Below are 16,940 nucleotides of genomic sequence, written 5' to 3'. Positions count from 1 at the left end.
ACTTGCTTCACCATCGTTATGTACAGATCAGCTTCTCTGTCTTTAGCCTTCACATGACCTAGGAGGTCGACCCCACTGTTCAACGGCTACAGTTATACTTTCAGTATGACTTTAATTATCTGATGCAAAACATCCTGGAATTTCCTTGTGCTGCCATCGGATTTTCAAAACCAGATGTAGGAGTGGTCACACTCACAATGCAATTTGCATCTGACACGATCCAAACATTTCAGTACTAAATAGCAGTGATGCAGGCAGAAGCCCTGAGAAGCAAGAAAAACATAAAACCAAACATACTGCCAACACGCTGATTTCCTTCACTTGAGGTTTCTTGAGCTTTCTCAGATATGGTGCAGTACCACTGGCCCCACACACAGAATGCCCCTGAATCCCCACAGCCAAAGATAAAAAATTCTTTATATTGTTGATTAACTCCAGATATGTTCATCTTTGGGTATGGGAATTCAGGGTAGAGTTCTCATCGGGCCTGAAAATTAAGACCCGACCCGACCCGGGCCGGACTGGGCCAGCCCGAGGCCCGACCCGACCCGACTAATTAGCCGAACTTTAGGCCCGACAGCCCGATAAAGCCCGAGAAAAAAAAAAAAAAAAAAAATCGCCATATTCGCCATTATTTAGCAGAGCCGGTCGCACTGGGCAGCATCAGGCAGCTCACCTGTCAGATCCGGCAGACCTGACGGGTGGGCGCGGTATCGGACGGTGCCGCGGCTGGCCCGCCTGATGCCGACTGATGGTGCCGCGGCATGTGCGGGTCAATACAGTAGCCTAGAAAACTGGAGTTTTTTTTTTTTTCTCGTGCGCCCCCAAGTAGATTGCGCCCTGGGCAGTTACACTGCCCATAGCAGAAACCGTCCCTGCTGCCGAGTCTGCCAGCACAGCCGGATACTGCTGCAACTCTCTCTCACTTGTTTGCGCTGCGCTCGCACAGCTGGTTGTCTGTCTGTCACTGAAAGTTTAGCCTCCAAATCCAATCCAGTCTCTCACTCTCCAGCAGTCACATAAAAATGAAACGTCATAATCAATAACAGAACACATAATTCTATTTTTTATTTAAAAAAAAAAAAAAAATCCCCCACAGAACCCGAAGCCCGACCCGACCCGCCCAATTCACGTAAATTTTAGGCCCGACCCGACCCGAAAATGTCGGGTCGGGTCGGGTCGGGTTCGGGCAGAATATGAGAACTCTAATTCAGGGGGCATTCTGTATGCGGGGCCTGAGATGTGTCACTTTTGTTGGCTTCTGAGATGCGTATGTTTGTTGACATCTGATGGAAACTCCAAGGACAGTCCCCAAACACAGCTGCAGGCAATGATCACATTATCTATTACTTATATTTAAGCACATGCCACTTCCTGTGTGTTAACATGTCTTGAAAAAGGCCACTGATTGATCAAAATGTTGACTGAAAGAAATCAATATGTTGACAATACTGTGCATGTATGGGAATTTTATCTGTTTTTGACGTGAATCTTTCAGGAGACTGACTCCCTGCACCACAGAGGACAAACAACAAGCGCTGTGCAGACTGCCATCTCCCACCTGCTTTTTTTTTTTTTTTTTTTTAACTTATAAGAATAACAAACACAAAGTGCAGTTGGGGGCTTATGCAGCACAAGGGTATTTCATGATTTTCACAACTCTCTACTGTAATTAATAATTAATAATAACACAGGAGGTAACTTGTTCAAAATCTGGACTGTAGCCTGTTTTGTATCTGCATTGAAATAGTATGCAGTGCAGCAGAATGCTTTCAGAACTAAAACTTAGAAAAGTAAGGGAAGCACCAAAAAAAGTTGACTAAAACATAAGCCATGTAGTTTGGAGGAGACATATGACTGCCACAACGATAAACTGAAAAGGGTGTGTGATCAGAGCCAACAAGAATCCATTTTTTGTTGAAGTTTTGTTGCCTCTCAAGTCTTCTGTAAAATGGAGAAACATAACATTTGAAGGTAACACACAGCAGTGTCACCTTGTAAAATTTCATGGGTATCGTCGCACCTCAAAACTGACTGTGTAACTGTAGCCACACTGACACTGAATTGATTGTCTCTAAAAATCCATAACAAAAAAATTAAAAAATATCATTGATACAAAAAATATATGTGGATGTGTATAACTTCATGGCTCTGGCTTTGCCATTTCAACAGCAGTTACTTTCTACAGCAGTTTCACTCTTCAGACAGATTTTGAATAGAGAAAAAAAAAAACAAAAAAAAAAACAAGTTTGGTGGCAGGAAGTAGAACTGTGGTCACATTCTCGAGGAAGGCAGCAGGCTGATGGGCAGATCCCCCGGACAAACTGGGAAAACGTGGGCGAATGTAGAGAGTGACTGCTGCTCGCTGCCGCCATGCCCGCGAGCAAGGCACTTCACCTCTGACTGTTCAGTGGCCGGCAGCAGGAGCTCTGGGTGTGAATGTGTGTGACTGCATGAATGTGAAAGCATTAGCAAACCCTTTCCTGGATAAATAAAGTTAAAAAAAAAAACAAAGGCAGCAGTTGCCTGTTTGTCACCCATCATGTTTGGAACTCCTCCACAGTCTCTAGCGCTGCTTCTCCCGTTTTAAATAACATTAAACATTATGGCTATGCTGAAAATATACATTCTCACATTCAGAGATACTATCTTACAAATACAAATGTGCAAAAGTTGTAAACAAATGAGATCTCAAATATGTGTGTGTGTGTGTGTGTGTGTGTGTGTGTGTGTGTGTGTGTGTGCGTGTGTTTGTGTGTCACAGCCTGGTTGGCTCGTCGTCACTGTCGCTGCAGTTACCACAGCACTCCTGTAGAGGGAGACAAACACATGCAGAGTGTGTGAGTTTGAGATCTACTAGGAGGAAAACATGATTTTTGGCATGAATCTAACACAATCATAGAAATCCATATGGCGTTAGAGCTGGCTATTTCAAAGAAAAATTCTCCCACTATGGCTCTGATCCAAAAAGAGTCTGGAAAACAGAGGAAATCTTGAAAACAAGTTGACCTTGTCATTTAATGTGGACATCATAGTTTCTGATAAGGTACATACATTTTTAATCAAGTCTGGTTTTATTTACAAGTACGCTGGTGTTCAGGCTGGTTTCCGACCTGGTTATGGCTGTGTCACTGCAGCCCTCAAAGTCCTCAGTGACATTACCACTACCTCACAGATAGGGTCCAACATGTTAATCAGACATCTCCTCTCTAAACCCCTCTCGGTCGATACGGGTGTACCCCAGGGCTCGATCTTAGGCCCTACACTATTTACTCAAAATATGTAAATTATACAGAAACAAAGAAAGAAAAAACAGTCTTCTTTCTAGCTTAAAAGTTGTACACTTTTAGGTTTAGCCACTTAGCTCTGAAAAATGCTAAATGAACCCAAGGGTTGTAAAACATTCTGATAGAAGGGAAGGTAAATTCTCAAATTAAGTAAAAACATGGAAATCACCAAAATTGGAGGTAAGTGGACAGCGCCAATTTGTTCTTACTGATTTGCCTGGTTAAATAAATATAATTTATATAATGCTGTTACAAAAAAATAAACCCAGGTTTTACAGGATATTATCTTCACCAACACTTCACAAGCTTACTTTGAGTAAAAGGTTGAAATCTAAGGCTGCTGGTGGTCTGTTTTTTTGTTTTTGTTTTTGTTTTGTTTTTTTGCCCCGGACCACAGAGGAAATATTTTCTTTGACGTAATTTTTAATTTGGATTGTTTAGGTTCACGCTGCACAGTTAAAAGCAAACTAAGGCTTGTAAATAAAAAAGTTTACCAAGTATTGGTAAAGTATTTCCCTGTTCCCATAATGCACTTGTTTATATAATGCTGTTCGCAAGTTAGATAAAGGAGAAGAACTGACTTCTTGATGCTAGGCAGTGCAGCCACAAATTAAAATAGGAAACGGCGATACAAACCCTTGGATATTTCATCATGGTTAATTGTAAAACTGATCAAGTAACAGTGTGTGTGTGTTGCCTGGCTGACCTGTCTGCCAAACAGCCGCTGCAGCAGGCCTTGTTTGGGTGGAGGAGACGGCTGGCCTCTCCAGTCCAGGTCCGGAGGAACCGAGCCGTCCTGCAGGAAAACGTTGAGCTCTGCAAAACACTCCGTCTCGATCATCTGCAGGCGGGAGGAGAGCAGCATGGCTTAGAGACGAGGAGTGATTATAATTATTGTAATTATAACTAACTTGTCAGTTTTGATCTGATCCATCTGATGTCATTTTATTATGTATGTCTGCTTATGTGTATATTTGTTATTTTTCTGTGAGGCACTTTAAAAATACTGTTTTGGGTGTTATATGAATAAGGTTCATCATTATTATTATTATTGTTGTTCTTCTATAGGTTGCATTTTAAGCTCTATTTATAGATTGTCAGTTCTGCAAGTTATTACAAAGTAATGGAATACATATGACTCTGACTCCTCGCCAATACCCAGCCCTATTGTGTGTGTGTGTGTGTGTGTGTGTGTGTGTGTGTGAAAGAGAGAGAGCAGGAGTGTGTATTCTGCAGTATAACGTCACTCTTGAATATTTTCTCTGTGACACTTGCACGACTCGTACTTTATTTTTTGGGTACATTTAACAAAAGCAGTTGTGTGTGTGTGTGTGTGTGTGCATGTGTGCATGTGTGTGTGTGTGAGAGAGAGAGCGAGAGAGAGAGGGAGACTGAGAGAGTGGGAAAGAAAGAGAGCGACAGACAGACAGACAAATGAAGAGACGCACCGGAGAGACGCATCGTTTTTTTGTCACGTACGCCAGTGAAAGCAGTTACCATGGTGAATGTGTGTGGATGTGTGTGTGTGTGTGTGTGTGTGTCTTTGTGTGCAAGAGAGAGACCAAAACAACAGCAGAGACCCGTCGTTCTGCAAATACATCCCAGAGAGCAATTTGCGATGTGTGAAAATATGATGGTGCCATTAAAAAAGCTGATTAAATGAAGTCAGGCAGCCGAGTGGTGGAGTCGCAGGGAAAGGAGCAAGACGGCGTCCAAGTGGCTCATCTTGTCTTCTCTGAACACACTCCCCTCCACCTGGATGGGACTACCTGCTGTTCACTCAGGCTGCCTTCACACCTACACTAAGCATCACCAGCACCACCATCACTTCACCTGAAAAGCTGACATTGTCTCAGCTGATGTCAAGTTGTTGTGATGAAGACGGATGTCAGCCTTGCAGGGAAAGTGACATAATGCACCGAATGACGCTTAAAGGAATACTTTTCATAAAACTGAGCCATGCAGTAGAAAGGTGCAAATATTTTTGAAAGTGATGCTACAAAAGCATCAACAATAACAAAAGTGCTGTGGTATGCTTTGGCGCAAAAGGTACAAAAACTACAACAACCAGAATGCAGTGCAGCAGACAGCGCCACCTGGTGACAAACTGATGTATGTGCTGGGCTACTCCTGAACGGGCCTCAACGAAACCGTGTAACGCTGTCATGACAGGAATGGAATAAAACACTGTCGCCGTCCAAGGTTATTATAGTTTGGCATTTTTCATTAGTTTTTTTTTTATTATTATTATTATTTCTTTTTGACTTTTTGTTTTCAGTTCAGTTTTCAGTGTAGTTTTAATTCATTTTAAAGCAGTCTATTTATTTTTTAAGCAGCTTAGTCTTTTTTTTTTTTTTAATTATTTGGGGTATTTGTTGGGCGAGATGCAAAAAGATCAGGAAAAGTATTGTGCAATAAAAACTCAGTAAAACATCAGACCCTTTTAAAAATGTCTTCACTTATGAACAACAACAAATGAAAGTGAACAGGGAGCTCTGGGTGCAGGCAACATGATGGGAAAATAAACATTGTTCATATGCACAGACTACCGACATTGTAATGATGCAATGCTGTTGAAGATCTGGATTCCCTTAATGACAAGAAGTCATAAACAGTCTTTAATGTTCTTGGCATCTGCCATGTCATGGTTATGACAGTGTTATGTCAGTTTTATGATCACAACTCCAAATCAAGTGATACTGTTTGTTTTCTTTAGGCTTAACAGTTTAAGAGAAGTTTGATTATTAGAGCTTGTTATTTATCATTTCTCTCTTGGAAATTTCCGGCCTGCAACAAAACAGTGTTCACGGCGTCAGCTCGGGGTAAACGAACGCTACAAAAAGGAGAAGAAAATCTGAAATTTCCTTAATGGGTAATTTCAAAGGAAGGAGCATCCATTTACCTTCGTACCATCAACACTGCACGGAAATTCACTGGATGGAAATTCTAAGGTCTGTGTTCCCGTGAATGCAGCTTTAGCCAATTAGCAGCAGAACGGATGTACACAACGCAATGTGTTAGAAAGCAAAACTAGAAAGGAGAATTTGCAAGTGTTTTTTTTTTTTTTGGCTGGACAATTTGAAGACATATTTGTCTGCACTGTGAGTTTCCTGTTTTCAAAAATGAGGTTTATAATGACTCTTGTCCTGCTGGACTGTGTTGAGGAAGCAGCAGCAGAGAGGGAAGTTTCTCCTCATTAAAGCTGACAGTGACATTGTCTTGTATAATTAATTATAAATGATGGGAATCAACATTTTAATGAAGCCATTTCAGCCAATCCTGAAACAAGGAGTCTGTGTTGAATCACTAATACGAGATGGTAATTACCATTCATTATATGTCATCATGACACTTTTCTGTCTCTCTGTGCTTCCATAATAACCCTGCACTGTACATTCCTCCTGAGCAGAGACACTATCAGTGAAAGGCAAACACATCAGCATGACTAAAGCATTACGATGCAGATCTTGTAAACAAGTTTTATGAGGACATGTGGTTCCTTGCCGTGGCTTTGTGAAATAGTTCCCACGGCAGACAGTACACAAGTTTGTGGCTGTTTGTTATGTTTTTGTGGTTGGAAGAATTTGGGGGAAAATAGAGGAAGAGGGAGGACGGATTTTAGTGTGAGAGCAGGGGAAATCAAATGGACTGCAGGGATTAATGGCTGCAAATGGGCATCTTTCCATCTCTACTGGCTTGTGTTTGTGTGTGTGTGTGTGTGTGTGTGTGTGTCCATATTTGATGATCATGATGATCATTTGTCTTCTGGGTTTTATTTCTGGACAAAGACCATGTGAACACAATTTTGTTTCACAGCTGGCTTAGAAGTCCCAGATGTTGCAGGTTTCCACTGGGACCTGAATGCACCAGAGGACTTTTAAAATCACCACATACAAAGGTAATGTCATTTGGACAAAAATCATTTATGGCTGTGTGTTCACCATAAATTCTGAATAAGTTGATTTTTGGGCCATACTGAAATGAGCCGAAACAAATAACCACCTGAAAGCAAAAACTCCCACTGAGACATTTAAAGAAGTATGATACACTTTGAAAAATGGTGAGCAGTAATGTGACGTACATGTGGAGTGCAGAATGTCAGCATGAACACGAAAAAAACCTGGAACTGTCCTTTAAAATCTCTGCTTAATAAAAAGTTCTGCGTGGAGCATCCAGTCACTAAGTTATTTGAAATACTGATGTGTGTGTGTGTGTGTGTGTTTAGTGATGTGTGTGTATGTGTGCTGTCTGTCTCTGACCTCGTTCTGCCAGGGAATAGAGACGCAGCCTGTGGACACTTTGCTGTAGAAAGACTCGTCTTTCGGCTCGAGCTCGACGCCTTTCACTGTGGAGAACTGCTCGATGTCCAGCACGTCCTTGCAGTAGATGGCCTGAGGCTGTGACACACACACACACACACACACACAAACACAAACAAAGTCAAAGTTTGCAGTATTAATTACAGTTTCAATCAAAAGGCATTTTGAGATCATCTTACTTCCTTAATGTGATGTACTTCCTGTTGAAATAGGATATTGGGGTGGGACACTTTATGTTTGTAGGCAAAATGTACGCCATCTGGCTGCTTATATCATTCCACTGTCATTTTTCAAGTCCGTCAGTTTGAGATGAAAAACACAGGCCACTTGTTCTTTATAAGGACATCGAGCTCGGTACTCAGTTTTGTCCATATATGCATTGCTTATTTGGTTTTATTTGATGGAAGGTGCAGAGACATGATGGTGCTGTAGGTTATTGAGTTTTTAGGTTCACCCCCTGCTACATAAGTAATAAAACATCATGAGATAGTTGGTATAAAAATACAAGACAATAAACTTTGGTCATTTTTTGGCATAAATTGTGAAATATGTGTGTAGTAAGTGAGTAAGTTTGGATGAGCAAAAAAGGTGAAAAAGTTACAAGCAACGTTACAAACATTTTCTTCTCATCAGCGGGGATGTAACAGATGTAATTCAACGAAGAGTTTCACACATCGTTTAAAATGTGAAAAACACATCGGCTTGCTGTGAGTTTCAGATTCTGCTGCTTGTTTCTGAAGAGCAAAATGGCCTCGCTCCAAAATACGTTTCTGAGAGGAGCCGTCTAAACCTCTCAGGTCATCCAAACTCCTGCAGCTGCGTCACGATCAAATCAACATCTCGTCAAGCTGCTCTTTCTCATTTTTTTCCCTCCAGTCGCTGCAACAGGTTGCCAGGGGACAGTGGCGGTTCTGCCTATGTTGCCGCCCTAGGCGAAATTACTGGCTTGCGCCCTTCCATTTTACTACTCCTACCGCAGCGCCAGTCGGCCGCGGCACCAGGCGGGCGGTTGCCCACATTGCCCATAGCAAAAACCGTCCCTGGGAGGGTGTGCGATTCTGTGAATGAGAAACATCGTGAAGGACTGCGCGTTACGAGGGCTGTGATGCAGCAAAAAGCACTTGAAGTTGCCACAGAACTCAACATACCCCTCGCTGAGTTTAAAGCTAGCATGGGCTGGTGTCGCAGAATGTCCATATAAAAGTATATTTCCAAAAAAGGGGCTTGAAAAAGAGGGGTCGTCTTAAAATCACGGTCGTCTTATATTCAGATCAATACGGTATTATTAATATTCTTTACGCAACAGTCATCTTTATACTATACTTTGGAGGTTCCATAGTTTACATCTTTTTTTTATACAATAGTAAGACAGGGTAACATACAATAAAACATGCAGTAAAGTACCACCGTTTTTTAGGGCTGTAAATCATCGTATGAAACATGATCCCTTTTGCTGTTTTACTACTGGGAAGCGTTATCTAACTTATCGAAAAGTTCTTATCTACAATGATCTATCTTAAAGAGCAGCATTTAATTCCAAAACCATACAAATTACAAATCTTTGCTGCTGTCTGAAATGTGTTGAATACAGTGACACAGACATAGAACAACAGGCAGTGTGTTATTTTGGGGGGTTTTGTATTGAAGGAAACCAGAAGTGAGACAGAGGGAGTGAGGGATGGGGAAAGGGAGTGAGAGATGGGGTAAGGGAGTGAGGGATGGGGTAAGGGAGTGAGGGATGGGGTAAGGCAGTGAGAGATGGGGTAAGGGAGTGAGGGATGGGGTAAGGGAGTGAGGGATGGGATAAGGGATGTTTTTTTTTTTCTATTGTGGAGTCAAGCTTTGAAGCAACATGTGAAAATGGAGCATTTTTTCCTTCTTTCTTTGTTTTCTTCTGATTTTTTCCTTCTTCGTGGAGTCAAGGCCTTGATGCATCTTCTGAAGAAGGATGGTCTCTTTGATTTTTTCTGGATATCTCCATCTTCAACATCCTCTTTTCCAGAGTCTGGCACCTCGAGCACCTCGATCACCTCTTCCGGTTTACTGTTGTCATCATCAGATGTGAACTCCCACTCCAGTGTTGTGTCCACCGCAGCCAGCTCCTCCTTGCTCATGGCAGTCTTTTGTTGGGGCATTTCACTCTGCAGTGCTGCCTTCTCATCCATCTGTAATTTAGGTGAGGCGCTGAGCTCCGTGTTTCTCTCTGGCATCAACTCATGGAGCAATTTCTCAATCAGTACTTTATTTTCCTCTTCTAGGGCGTGATTGTGCTTCTTCTCTGCTTCGAATTGAAGATTGAGCTCCTTGTTGCTCTCACTCGTCTCTGTCAGAGTCTTTTTTAGCATCTCCATTTCTTGCTGGAGCGCTTGATTGTGCTTCTTCTCTGATTCGAATTGAAGATTGAGCTCCTCGTTGCTCTCAGTCGTCTCTGTCAGAGTCTTTTTAAGCATCTCCATTTCTTGCTGGAGCGCTTGCCTCTCTTGTTCCAGAGCCTGTTTTTCCTCCATTTCTGGCTTAAGCTTTAGGGTCAGCTCCCCAATTCTCAAATCCTTTTCTTCAGCAAGTTTTTTCTGCTCCTCTATCTCTTTACAATATACCACCTCCTTCTCCAATGCCTTGCGCACCAAAGCCTGCTCCTTCTTGATCCTGTCCCTCTCTTTTTGGAGAGTGTCAGAGAGCTTTCCCCACTTTCTTTCCAAGGCTGCTTTTTCGTCCTTCTCCAATCTGAGGCTGACACTGAGCTCCTTGTTGCTCTGGGTTGCCTCTACCAGAATCTTTTTTACCTTCTCCAGTTCTTGGTAGAGCGCTTGCCCCTGTTGTTCCAGAGCCTGTTTTTCCTCCATTTCTGCCTTGAGCTTAATGTCAGTTTCCTGGAGCTGGAGCTCATCCACCTGTTGCCTGAGAGCTTCCCTCTCCATTTCAGATGTCTTCAGCCTGTTGGCTTGATCATCTGTTTGTTTGGAGAGGGCTGTCTTCTCTTGGCCAAGGGCCTCCTTCTCAGCTGTCTCGGTGTTCAGCTTCGAAGTCAGCTCCTCAAGTCTCAAGTCCTTTTCTTTAATGAGTTTTTTCTGCTCCTCTATCTCTTTACAATTTGCCACCTCCTTCTCCAATGCCATGTGCATCTCTTTTTGGAGAGTGTCAGTGAGCTCGTCCTTCTCTTTCTGCAGGGCTGCTTTCTCTTCTGTCTCCAATCTGAGGTTGTCACTGAGTGTCTTGTTGTTCTGGGTTGTCTCTGCCAGAATTGTTTTTACCTTCTCCAGTTCTTGTTGGAGCGCTTGCCTCTGTTGTTCCAGAGCCTGTTTTTCCTCCATTTCTGCCTTGAGCTTAATGTCAGTTTCCTGGAGCTGGAGCTCATCCACCTGTTGCCTGAGAGCTTCCCTCTCCATTTCAGATGTCTTCAGCCTGTTGGCTTGATCATCTGTTTGTTTGGAGAGGGCTGTCTTCTCTTGGCCAAGGGCCTCCTTCTCAGCTGTCTCGGTGTTCAGCTTCGAAGTCAGCTCCTCAAGTCTCAAGTCCTTTTCTTTAATGAGTTTTTTCTGCTCCTCTATCTCTTTACAATTTGCCACCTCCTTCTCCAATGCCATGTGCATCTCTTTTTGGAGAGTGTCAGTGAGCTCGTCCTTCTCTTTCTGCAGGGCTGCTTTCTCTTCTGTCTCCAATCTGAGGTTGTCACTGAGCGTCTTGTTGTTCTGGGTTGTCTCTGCCAGAATTGTTTTTACCTTCTCCAGTTCTTGGTAGAGCGCTTGCCTCTGTTGTTCCAGAGCCCGTTTTTCCTCCATTTCTGCCTTAAGCTTATTGTCAGTTTCCTGGAGCTCATCCACCTGTTGCCTGAGAGCTTCCCTCTCCATTTCAGATGTCTTCAGCCTGTTGGCTTGATCATCTATTTGCTTGGAGAGGGCTGTCTTCTCTTGGCCAAGGGCCTCCTTCTCAGCTGTCTCGGTGTTCAGCTTTGATGTCAGCTCCTCAATTCTCAAATCCTTTTCTTTAAAGAGTTTTTTCTGCTCCTCTGTCTCCTTCTCCAGTAAGTCAATGAGCTCTTCAATCTCTTTCTTTAGGGCTGCTTTCTCTTCTGTCTCCAATCCGAGGTTGACACTGAGCGTCTTGTTGTTCTGGGTTGTCTCTGCCAGAATTGTTTTTGCCTTCTCCAGTTCTTGGTGGAGCGCTTGTTTCTCCTCCATCTCTGCCTTGAGCTTGTTGTCAAGTTCCTGGAGCTTATCCACCTCATCACTCATTTTTTGGAGCTTGTCAGTGAAGTCCCCAGTCTGTTTCTGCTCTTCATTCTTCCTTCCGTCCTTCTGTACCTTCTCCTCCAGTGTGAAGATTTTCTCCTGAAGGGCCTGGTTCTTGGCTGTCTCTTCCTTGAGGTTGACACTGAGCTCCTTGTTGCTCTTTGTTGTTTCTGCCAAAACCTTTTTTAGCTTTTCCATTTCTTGGTGATTCTCCTGCCTCTCTTTTTCCAGGGTGTATTTCTCCTCCTCCTCTGCCTTGAACTTGCTGTCCTGTTCCTGGTTTATCAAGGTCAGCTCTTCTTTGAGGCATTGCAGCACCTCCAGCTTTTGCTGGGGTGCTTCCTCTGCCTTCTGGGCCTTCTCTTTCTGGAGCACGAGCTCCTCTGTTTCTTGATCAATTGTCTTTCTCTCTGGGCAGGAGGACTTGTCATCAAGCCTCAGGAGGTCATCCACCTGCTGGCTGAGGGCTGTGATCTGTCCCTCATCAGCCTTCGCCTTGATGGTCTGCTTCTCCCTCTCCTGCTCAGAGGTATTGTGTTTTAAAGTCAACTCATGGAGTTGCTTATTCAGCGACTCCATGGGTTCACTGCAGGTATTGTCTCTGGAAGTCATTTCGAGGTTATGGTTAGGGGGCAGTTGCGGGCTGTCCTAAAGTTTATTTTATGGATTTCTGACCCTTGATAACGTTGTGGCTCATGACATCACGCGCCACGTGACATCACGCCCTCGTAGCCCCGCCCCCATCCGCTCAGAATCAGCCGATGTCTGCCCTGTACTTGGCTGCCTGACATTCCTGCGCGTTTCATTCCTAAAATTAATGTTATTGCGAGAACGGAAGAATTTGATTTATTTTCATTTTATTTTATTACCATGATCTGATCTCCTGCAGGAAGGTACAGCACACATGGACACAAAGGTGTTAACTCATGATGTCACCAGCGGGAGAATATACAGGTACGACACCAGTGACGGCTGGCCCATAGGGGGCGCTGGGGCGCCGGTCGCCTGATGCCGACCGGTGCCGTGGCCGACTGGCACCGCGGTAGGAGTAGTAACATGGAAGGGCAAGCCAGTAATTTCGCCTAGGGCAGCAACATAGGCAGAACCGCCATTGACACACACACAGGGAGAGACAGACACACACATACAGACAGACAGAGAGAGAGCCACACACACCCACCCACACACACACACACACACAGAGAGGGAGAGTGAGAGAGAGACAGACACACACACACACACACACACACACACACAGACAGACAGACAGACAGACAGACAGAGAGAGAGACACACACACCCATACACCCACACACACAGAGAGAGAGAGTGAGAGAGAGTGTGTGAGAGTGTGTGTGAGAGAGAGAGAGAGAGAGGGAGAGAGAGAGAGAGAGACAGACAGACACACACACACACAGATACATTCAATATTTTACATTAAAGTGTATTTTATGTTCTGTTGGCAGAGTGTAGTTGTGGAGACTGTTTTGTTGTGTTTGTGACATGCACTGACAAATTTTGCTGCTTCTTTGGCACTGATGCTGTTTTCTTCAAGCAAATGTTGCATTTTTTTCTTGATCAGATAGGGTAAATCATCTGATTATGTTTTAATTTTTTAAAAGAACTTTGCTGTAAACTCACTCACTCACTCACACTGCTGATTTGAATAGATTCAGCTGAAATGCCTTTCTGTAAATTTATCTCATTATTGTATTGTATTGTATAGTATTTGATAGCATGAAGTCTAATATAGCTGTAAATTGTTATTTTATCTTTGAAATTGTTGATTTTGAGAAGGAAATTAAATATTATTGTGGAACTGTTAGTAATTTTCCAACTGTTCATTTGAATGCTTATACTAGATTAGGCAGGGAAATGTGTTGGCACACCAGCCCCACCAACAATTTTTTTCACCAGCCGCCACTGTACGGCATACATTGACACAAAGGTGTTAACTCATGACGTCATCGGCGGGAGAATATACAGGTCGGCATACATAGACACAAAGGTGTTAACTCATGACGTCATCAGCGGGAGAATATACAGGTCGGCACACATAGACACAAAGGTCTTAACTCATGACGTCACCAGCGGGAGAATATACATAAGCGCTTGTGTCAGTAGTAAACAGCGGCATGGCGCATGTATCGTACTGCAGGGCGAAGAGAAAGGTTGGACAGCAGCATGTAACAATGGATGGCTTGTAATTAGTGGTGCAACGGATCATCGTTGATCCGAGATCCGTACGGATCCCTCTCCACGATCCGGCACGCGCGTGGTCCGCGGATTGGTTGATGAAAAAAAAAGTTGTGCGCGTTCACGTGAAGGGAGCATGCGCAATCCACACTGGTCAAGCGCTGCAGTAATCATGGCTAGCGGAGGAGCAGAGGAACTTGAAAAAGCTCCTGCATCATTTAAGTCGCATGTATGGGAGCATTTTGGCTTCCCTGTAACATACAATGATGATGGAAAAAGGATGGTGGACAACAGTGGCGGTTCTGCCTATGTTGCCGCCCTAGGCCAAATTACTGGCTTGTGCCCTTCCATGTTAGACTCCTACCGCGGCACCGGCCGCCCACCCGGTCAGGTCTGCCGGATCTGACAGGTAAGACCCCTCCATCCATAAATTTTGAATAATATATTATTATTCAATGAAAGCACAATGCAAGCGGTGCTAATTATAAGTGTAAAATGGTGTGTTTTTAAGTGTTAAAATGTTATGACCCCCCCATGCCTCACAGTGGTTTGGTCCGCATCCTGCTGCCGGCAGAGCGGCAGCCGGCAGCTCGGTAACTTTCAGTCCGTCAGCCTGAGAGGCAGCAGCCTGATGAGAACTAGCAAGAAAACCTCCTCAAGTGAAAGCCAGTGAGTCATTTATCACAACACCTGTTCACCAAGCACAAGGCTGAAAAGCGATATTTTTCCCTGCTTGGTCCAAAACCTGCCTCTTTCAGCTCACTGTTTAAGCTAATAGCTAACTTTGTTTACAAGCTAAGGAGAGAGGACAGACCACAGGAGGAGCAAATACTGAGCTCTTTATTCTTTCAAAAAGTCTGTCAGGATATTAATGTCAGAAATAGTTCATATTTTACTGATATTTTCAGTTTGTCTCTAGATAGATATCTATTTTTTGCATTTTAAACCATTATTTTGTGCCATTGTTTCATTTCATTTTCTTATTTAATCTAAAAGGGACAGTGCACAGCTCAAACATATACTGTATGTCACTATTTGATGCCATATCTTGCTTTGTTTTTGTTGACACTACAATAAATCTGTTTTTTGAAGAACAGTTTGATGTAGTTGGATTATTCAAGGTATTTTCTCTAGTTTTAGAGCTTATTTTGAGTTTCTAGTTCTTGTAAAGCTACTTTGATGGACTGTAGTGGAAATAGAACAGTGAGTAAAGAAATTTGGTTAGAAGATTACTGCTTTTAATATCATTATTTAAAACATATGAACATGCTGAGGGTTCAGCACTGTATACGGGAAATTTCAAAGGAGCATAAGAGAGAAAGAGGGAGGTACAGTCATGCCAGACAGCCAATTTTTTATGTCCCCCCCCAAGAATTACTCTCTGAAATTTTGCTGTTTATTGTGGACTTTTATGTATGAATGAATATCTGTGTGCTTATTTGTATTATTTTACTGTTTCAGGTTGTTACACGTGAAGCACATTAGGTTCTCTCTGTTCAGAAAATGTGCCATTCAAATCAAGTTTTACTTCTAATTAATAAAGCAGACTTGCCTGTAACCAACCAAACAGCAAATTAAGTTGTTTTTCACCTGCTCTTGCAAAACGACTGGCAGAAAAAATTCTGATTCTTTTTAGAAATAGTGGGATAAATGAAATACTTTGATGACAAAATGATTAGACATTTTTGTAACTGGGTCCTAAATTTTAGAGACACTGTGATGAACCTGAAATGACAGTTAAGTTTATTTAAAGGAAAGTCACAATGCAGCATTACAGTTCCATGCAGACTAGCCTGACTCAGTTCAAGAACTGTTTTTCAGCAGGTTCCTATGATAAAACAATACATCAAATTCATTAAGTGCATAATAAACATAGAAGAGAACAGATGGGCATAGGGTTGGGTATACAATAAGAGGCAGTACATAGTTTAGGCCTGTGTTGTGATTTACGGCCAACTGAACTTCACCTTTACCCATCCAGAGACATTTATAACCAAAACTTAATGTCTACACACACATACCCATGCACAAACACACACTCACACACACAAGCACACACACACACACACACACACACACACACACGGACAAACAAACAAACACATATGCACATTACACTCATCCATCCAATGAATGTACATACATACATAGCTCATACATACAATATATTATCTATGCATACGGTCTACATATACTAAAATCCCTGTACATATCACAGACATACCTACATACATACATATGTAAATACATACATGGATATATATATAGCCATACTATTTTAGAGATCCACCAAACTTGAGCTCTTTGATAACCACGGGTGAGCATCAGTTTTTAATTGCTAGTGGGTGCAAGTTTTGTTTATTGCTAGAAAATATGTGTAGTGCCGTTTAAATTGTGTGACGGAGGTGGCCGATCTGATATGTAGGGGTATTTCGTTCCAAGTCATAACAGATGTGCGGATAAATGAATGACGATACCAACAATACTCTTATCAGGATGATAAACACAAGGCAAATGATCACTTACATCGGGGATGAAGGGAGCCTGCAGCATGCCGGCCTCCAGCCTCTTGAAGTTGATGGAGCTGAAGATGGGATGACCTTTGACCTCTGAAGCTCCACCTCCTTGGCAGCCCAGCCTCTCGGTGGGGTCTTTGGCCAGCAGCTGGGAGGGGCAGACATATACAGAGGGGTTAAAACCACAGCAAGAAAGCAAATATGAGAAATATGAGTAAAGTTAGTGGCATTTTTTCTCACACTGAGACACATTGTGAAGATAGTTCTGAGCGTATGTGATGGACTTTAATAAGCCGCTTCACTTTCCAAAGATAACAAACGGGTGAATTATTCCTTGTGTTTTTAAATGTCAGCTCAACAAATGAGACCCATAAATGCTACTAAACTCTATTC

General features: G+C 42.8%; 1 protein-coding gene across 1 annotated transcript in view; it reads right to left on the bottom strand.

The window, feature by feature from the left end:
* Positions 1-1,213: 1,213 nt before the first annotated feature.
* Positions 1,214-16,940, bottom strand: part of grk6 (G protein-coupled receptor kinase 6) — an 88,498-nt gene continuing 72,771 nt past the window's right edge. Inside the window, exons 13-16 of the mRNA XM_030068874.1 lie at positions 16,558-16,695; positions 7,547-7,684; positions 3,994-4,128; positions 1,214-2,809 (exon numbers count right to left, since the gene is read on the bottom strand). Of these exons, the coding sequence (XP_029924734.1) occupies positions 2,759-2,809; positions 3,994-4,128; positions 7,547-7,684; positions 16,558-16,695 (462 nt within the window). The 3' untranslated portion in view covers positions 1,214-2,758. The remainder of the gene's footprint in view (positions 2,810-3,993; positions 4,129-7,546; positions 7,685-16,557; positions 16,696-16,940) is intronic.

The sequence above is a fragment of the Myripristis murdjan genome, chromosome 14 (assembly GCF_902150065.1).
Source record: "Myripristis murdjan chromosome 14, fMyrMur1.1, whole genome shotgun sequence".
NCBI classification, from domain to species: domain Eukaryota; kingdom Metazoa; phylum Chordata; class Actinopteri; order Holocentriformes; family Holocentridae; genus Myripristis; species Myripristis murdjan.
Note: the sequence above shows the minus strand (reverse complement) of the source record. Positions and strands in the feature narration are given on the sequence as shown.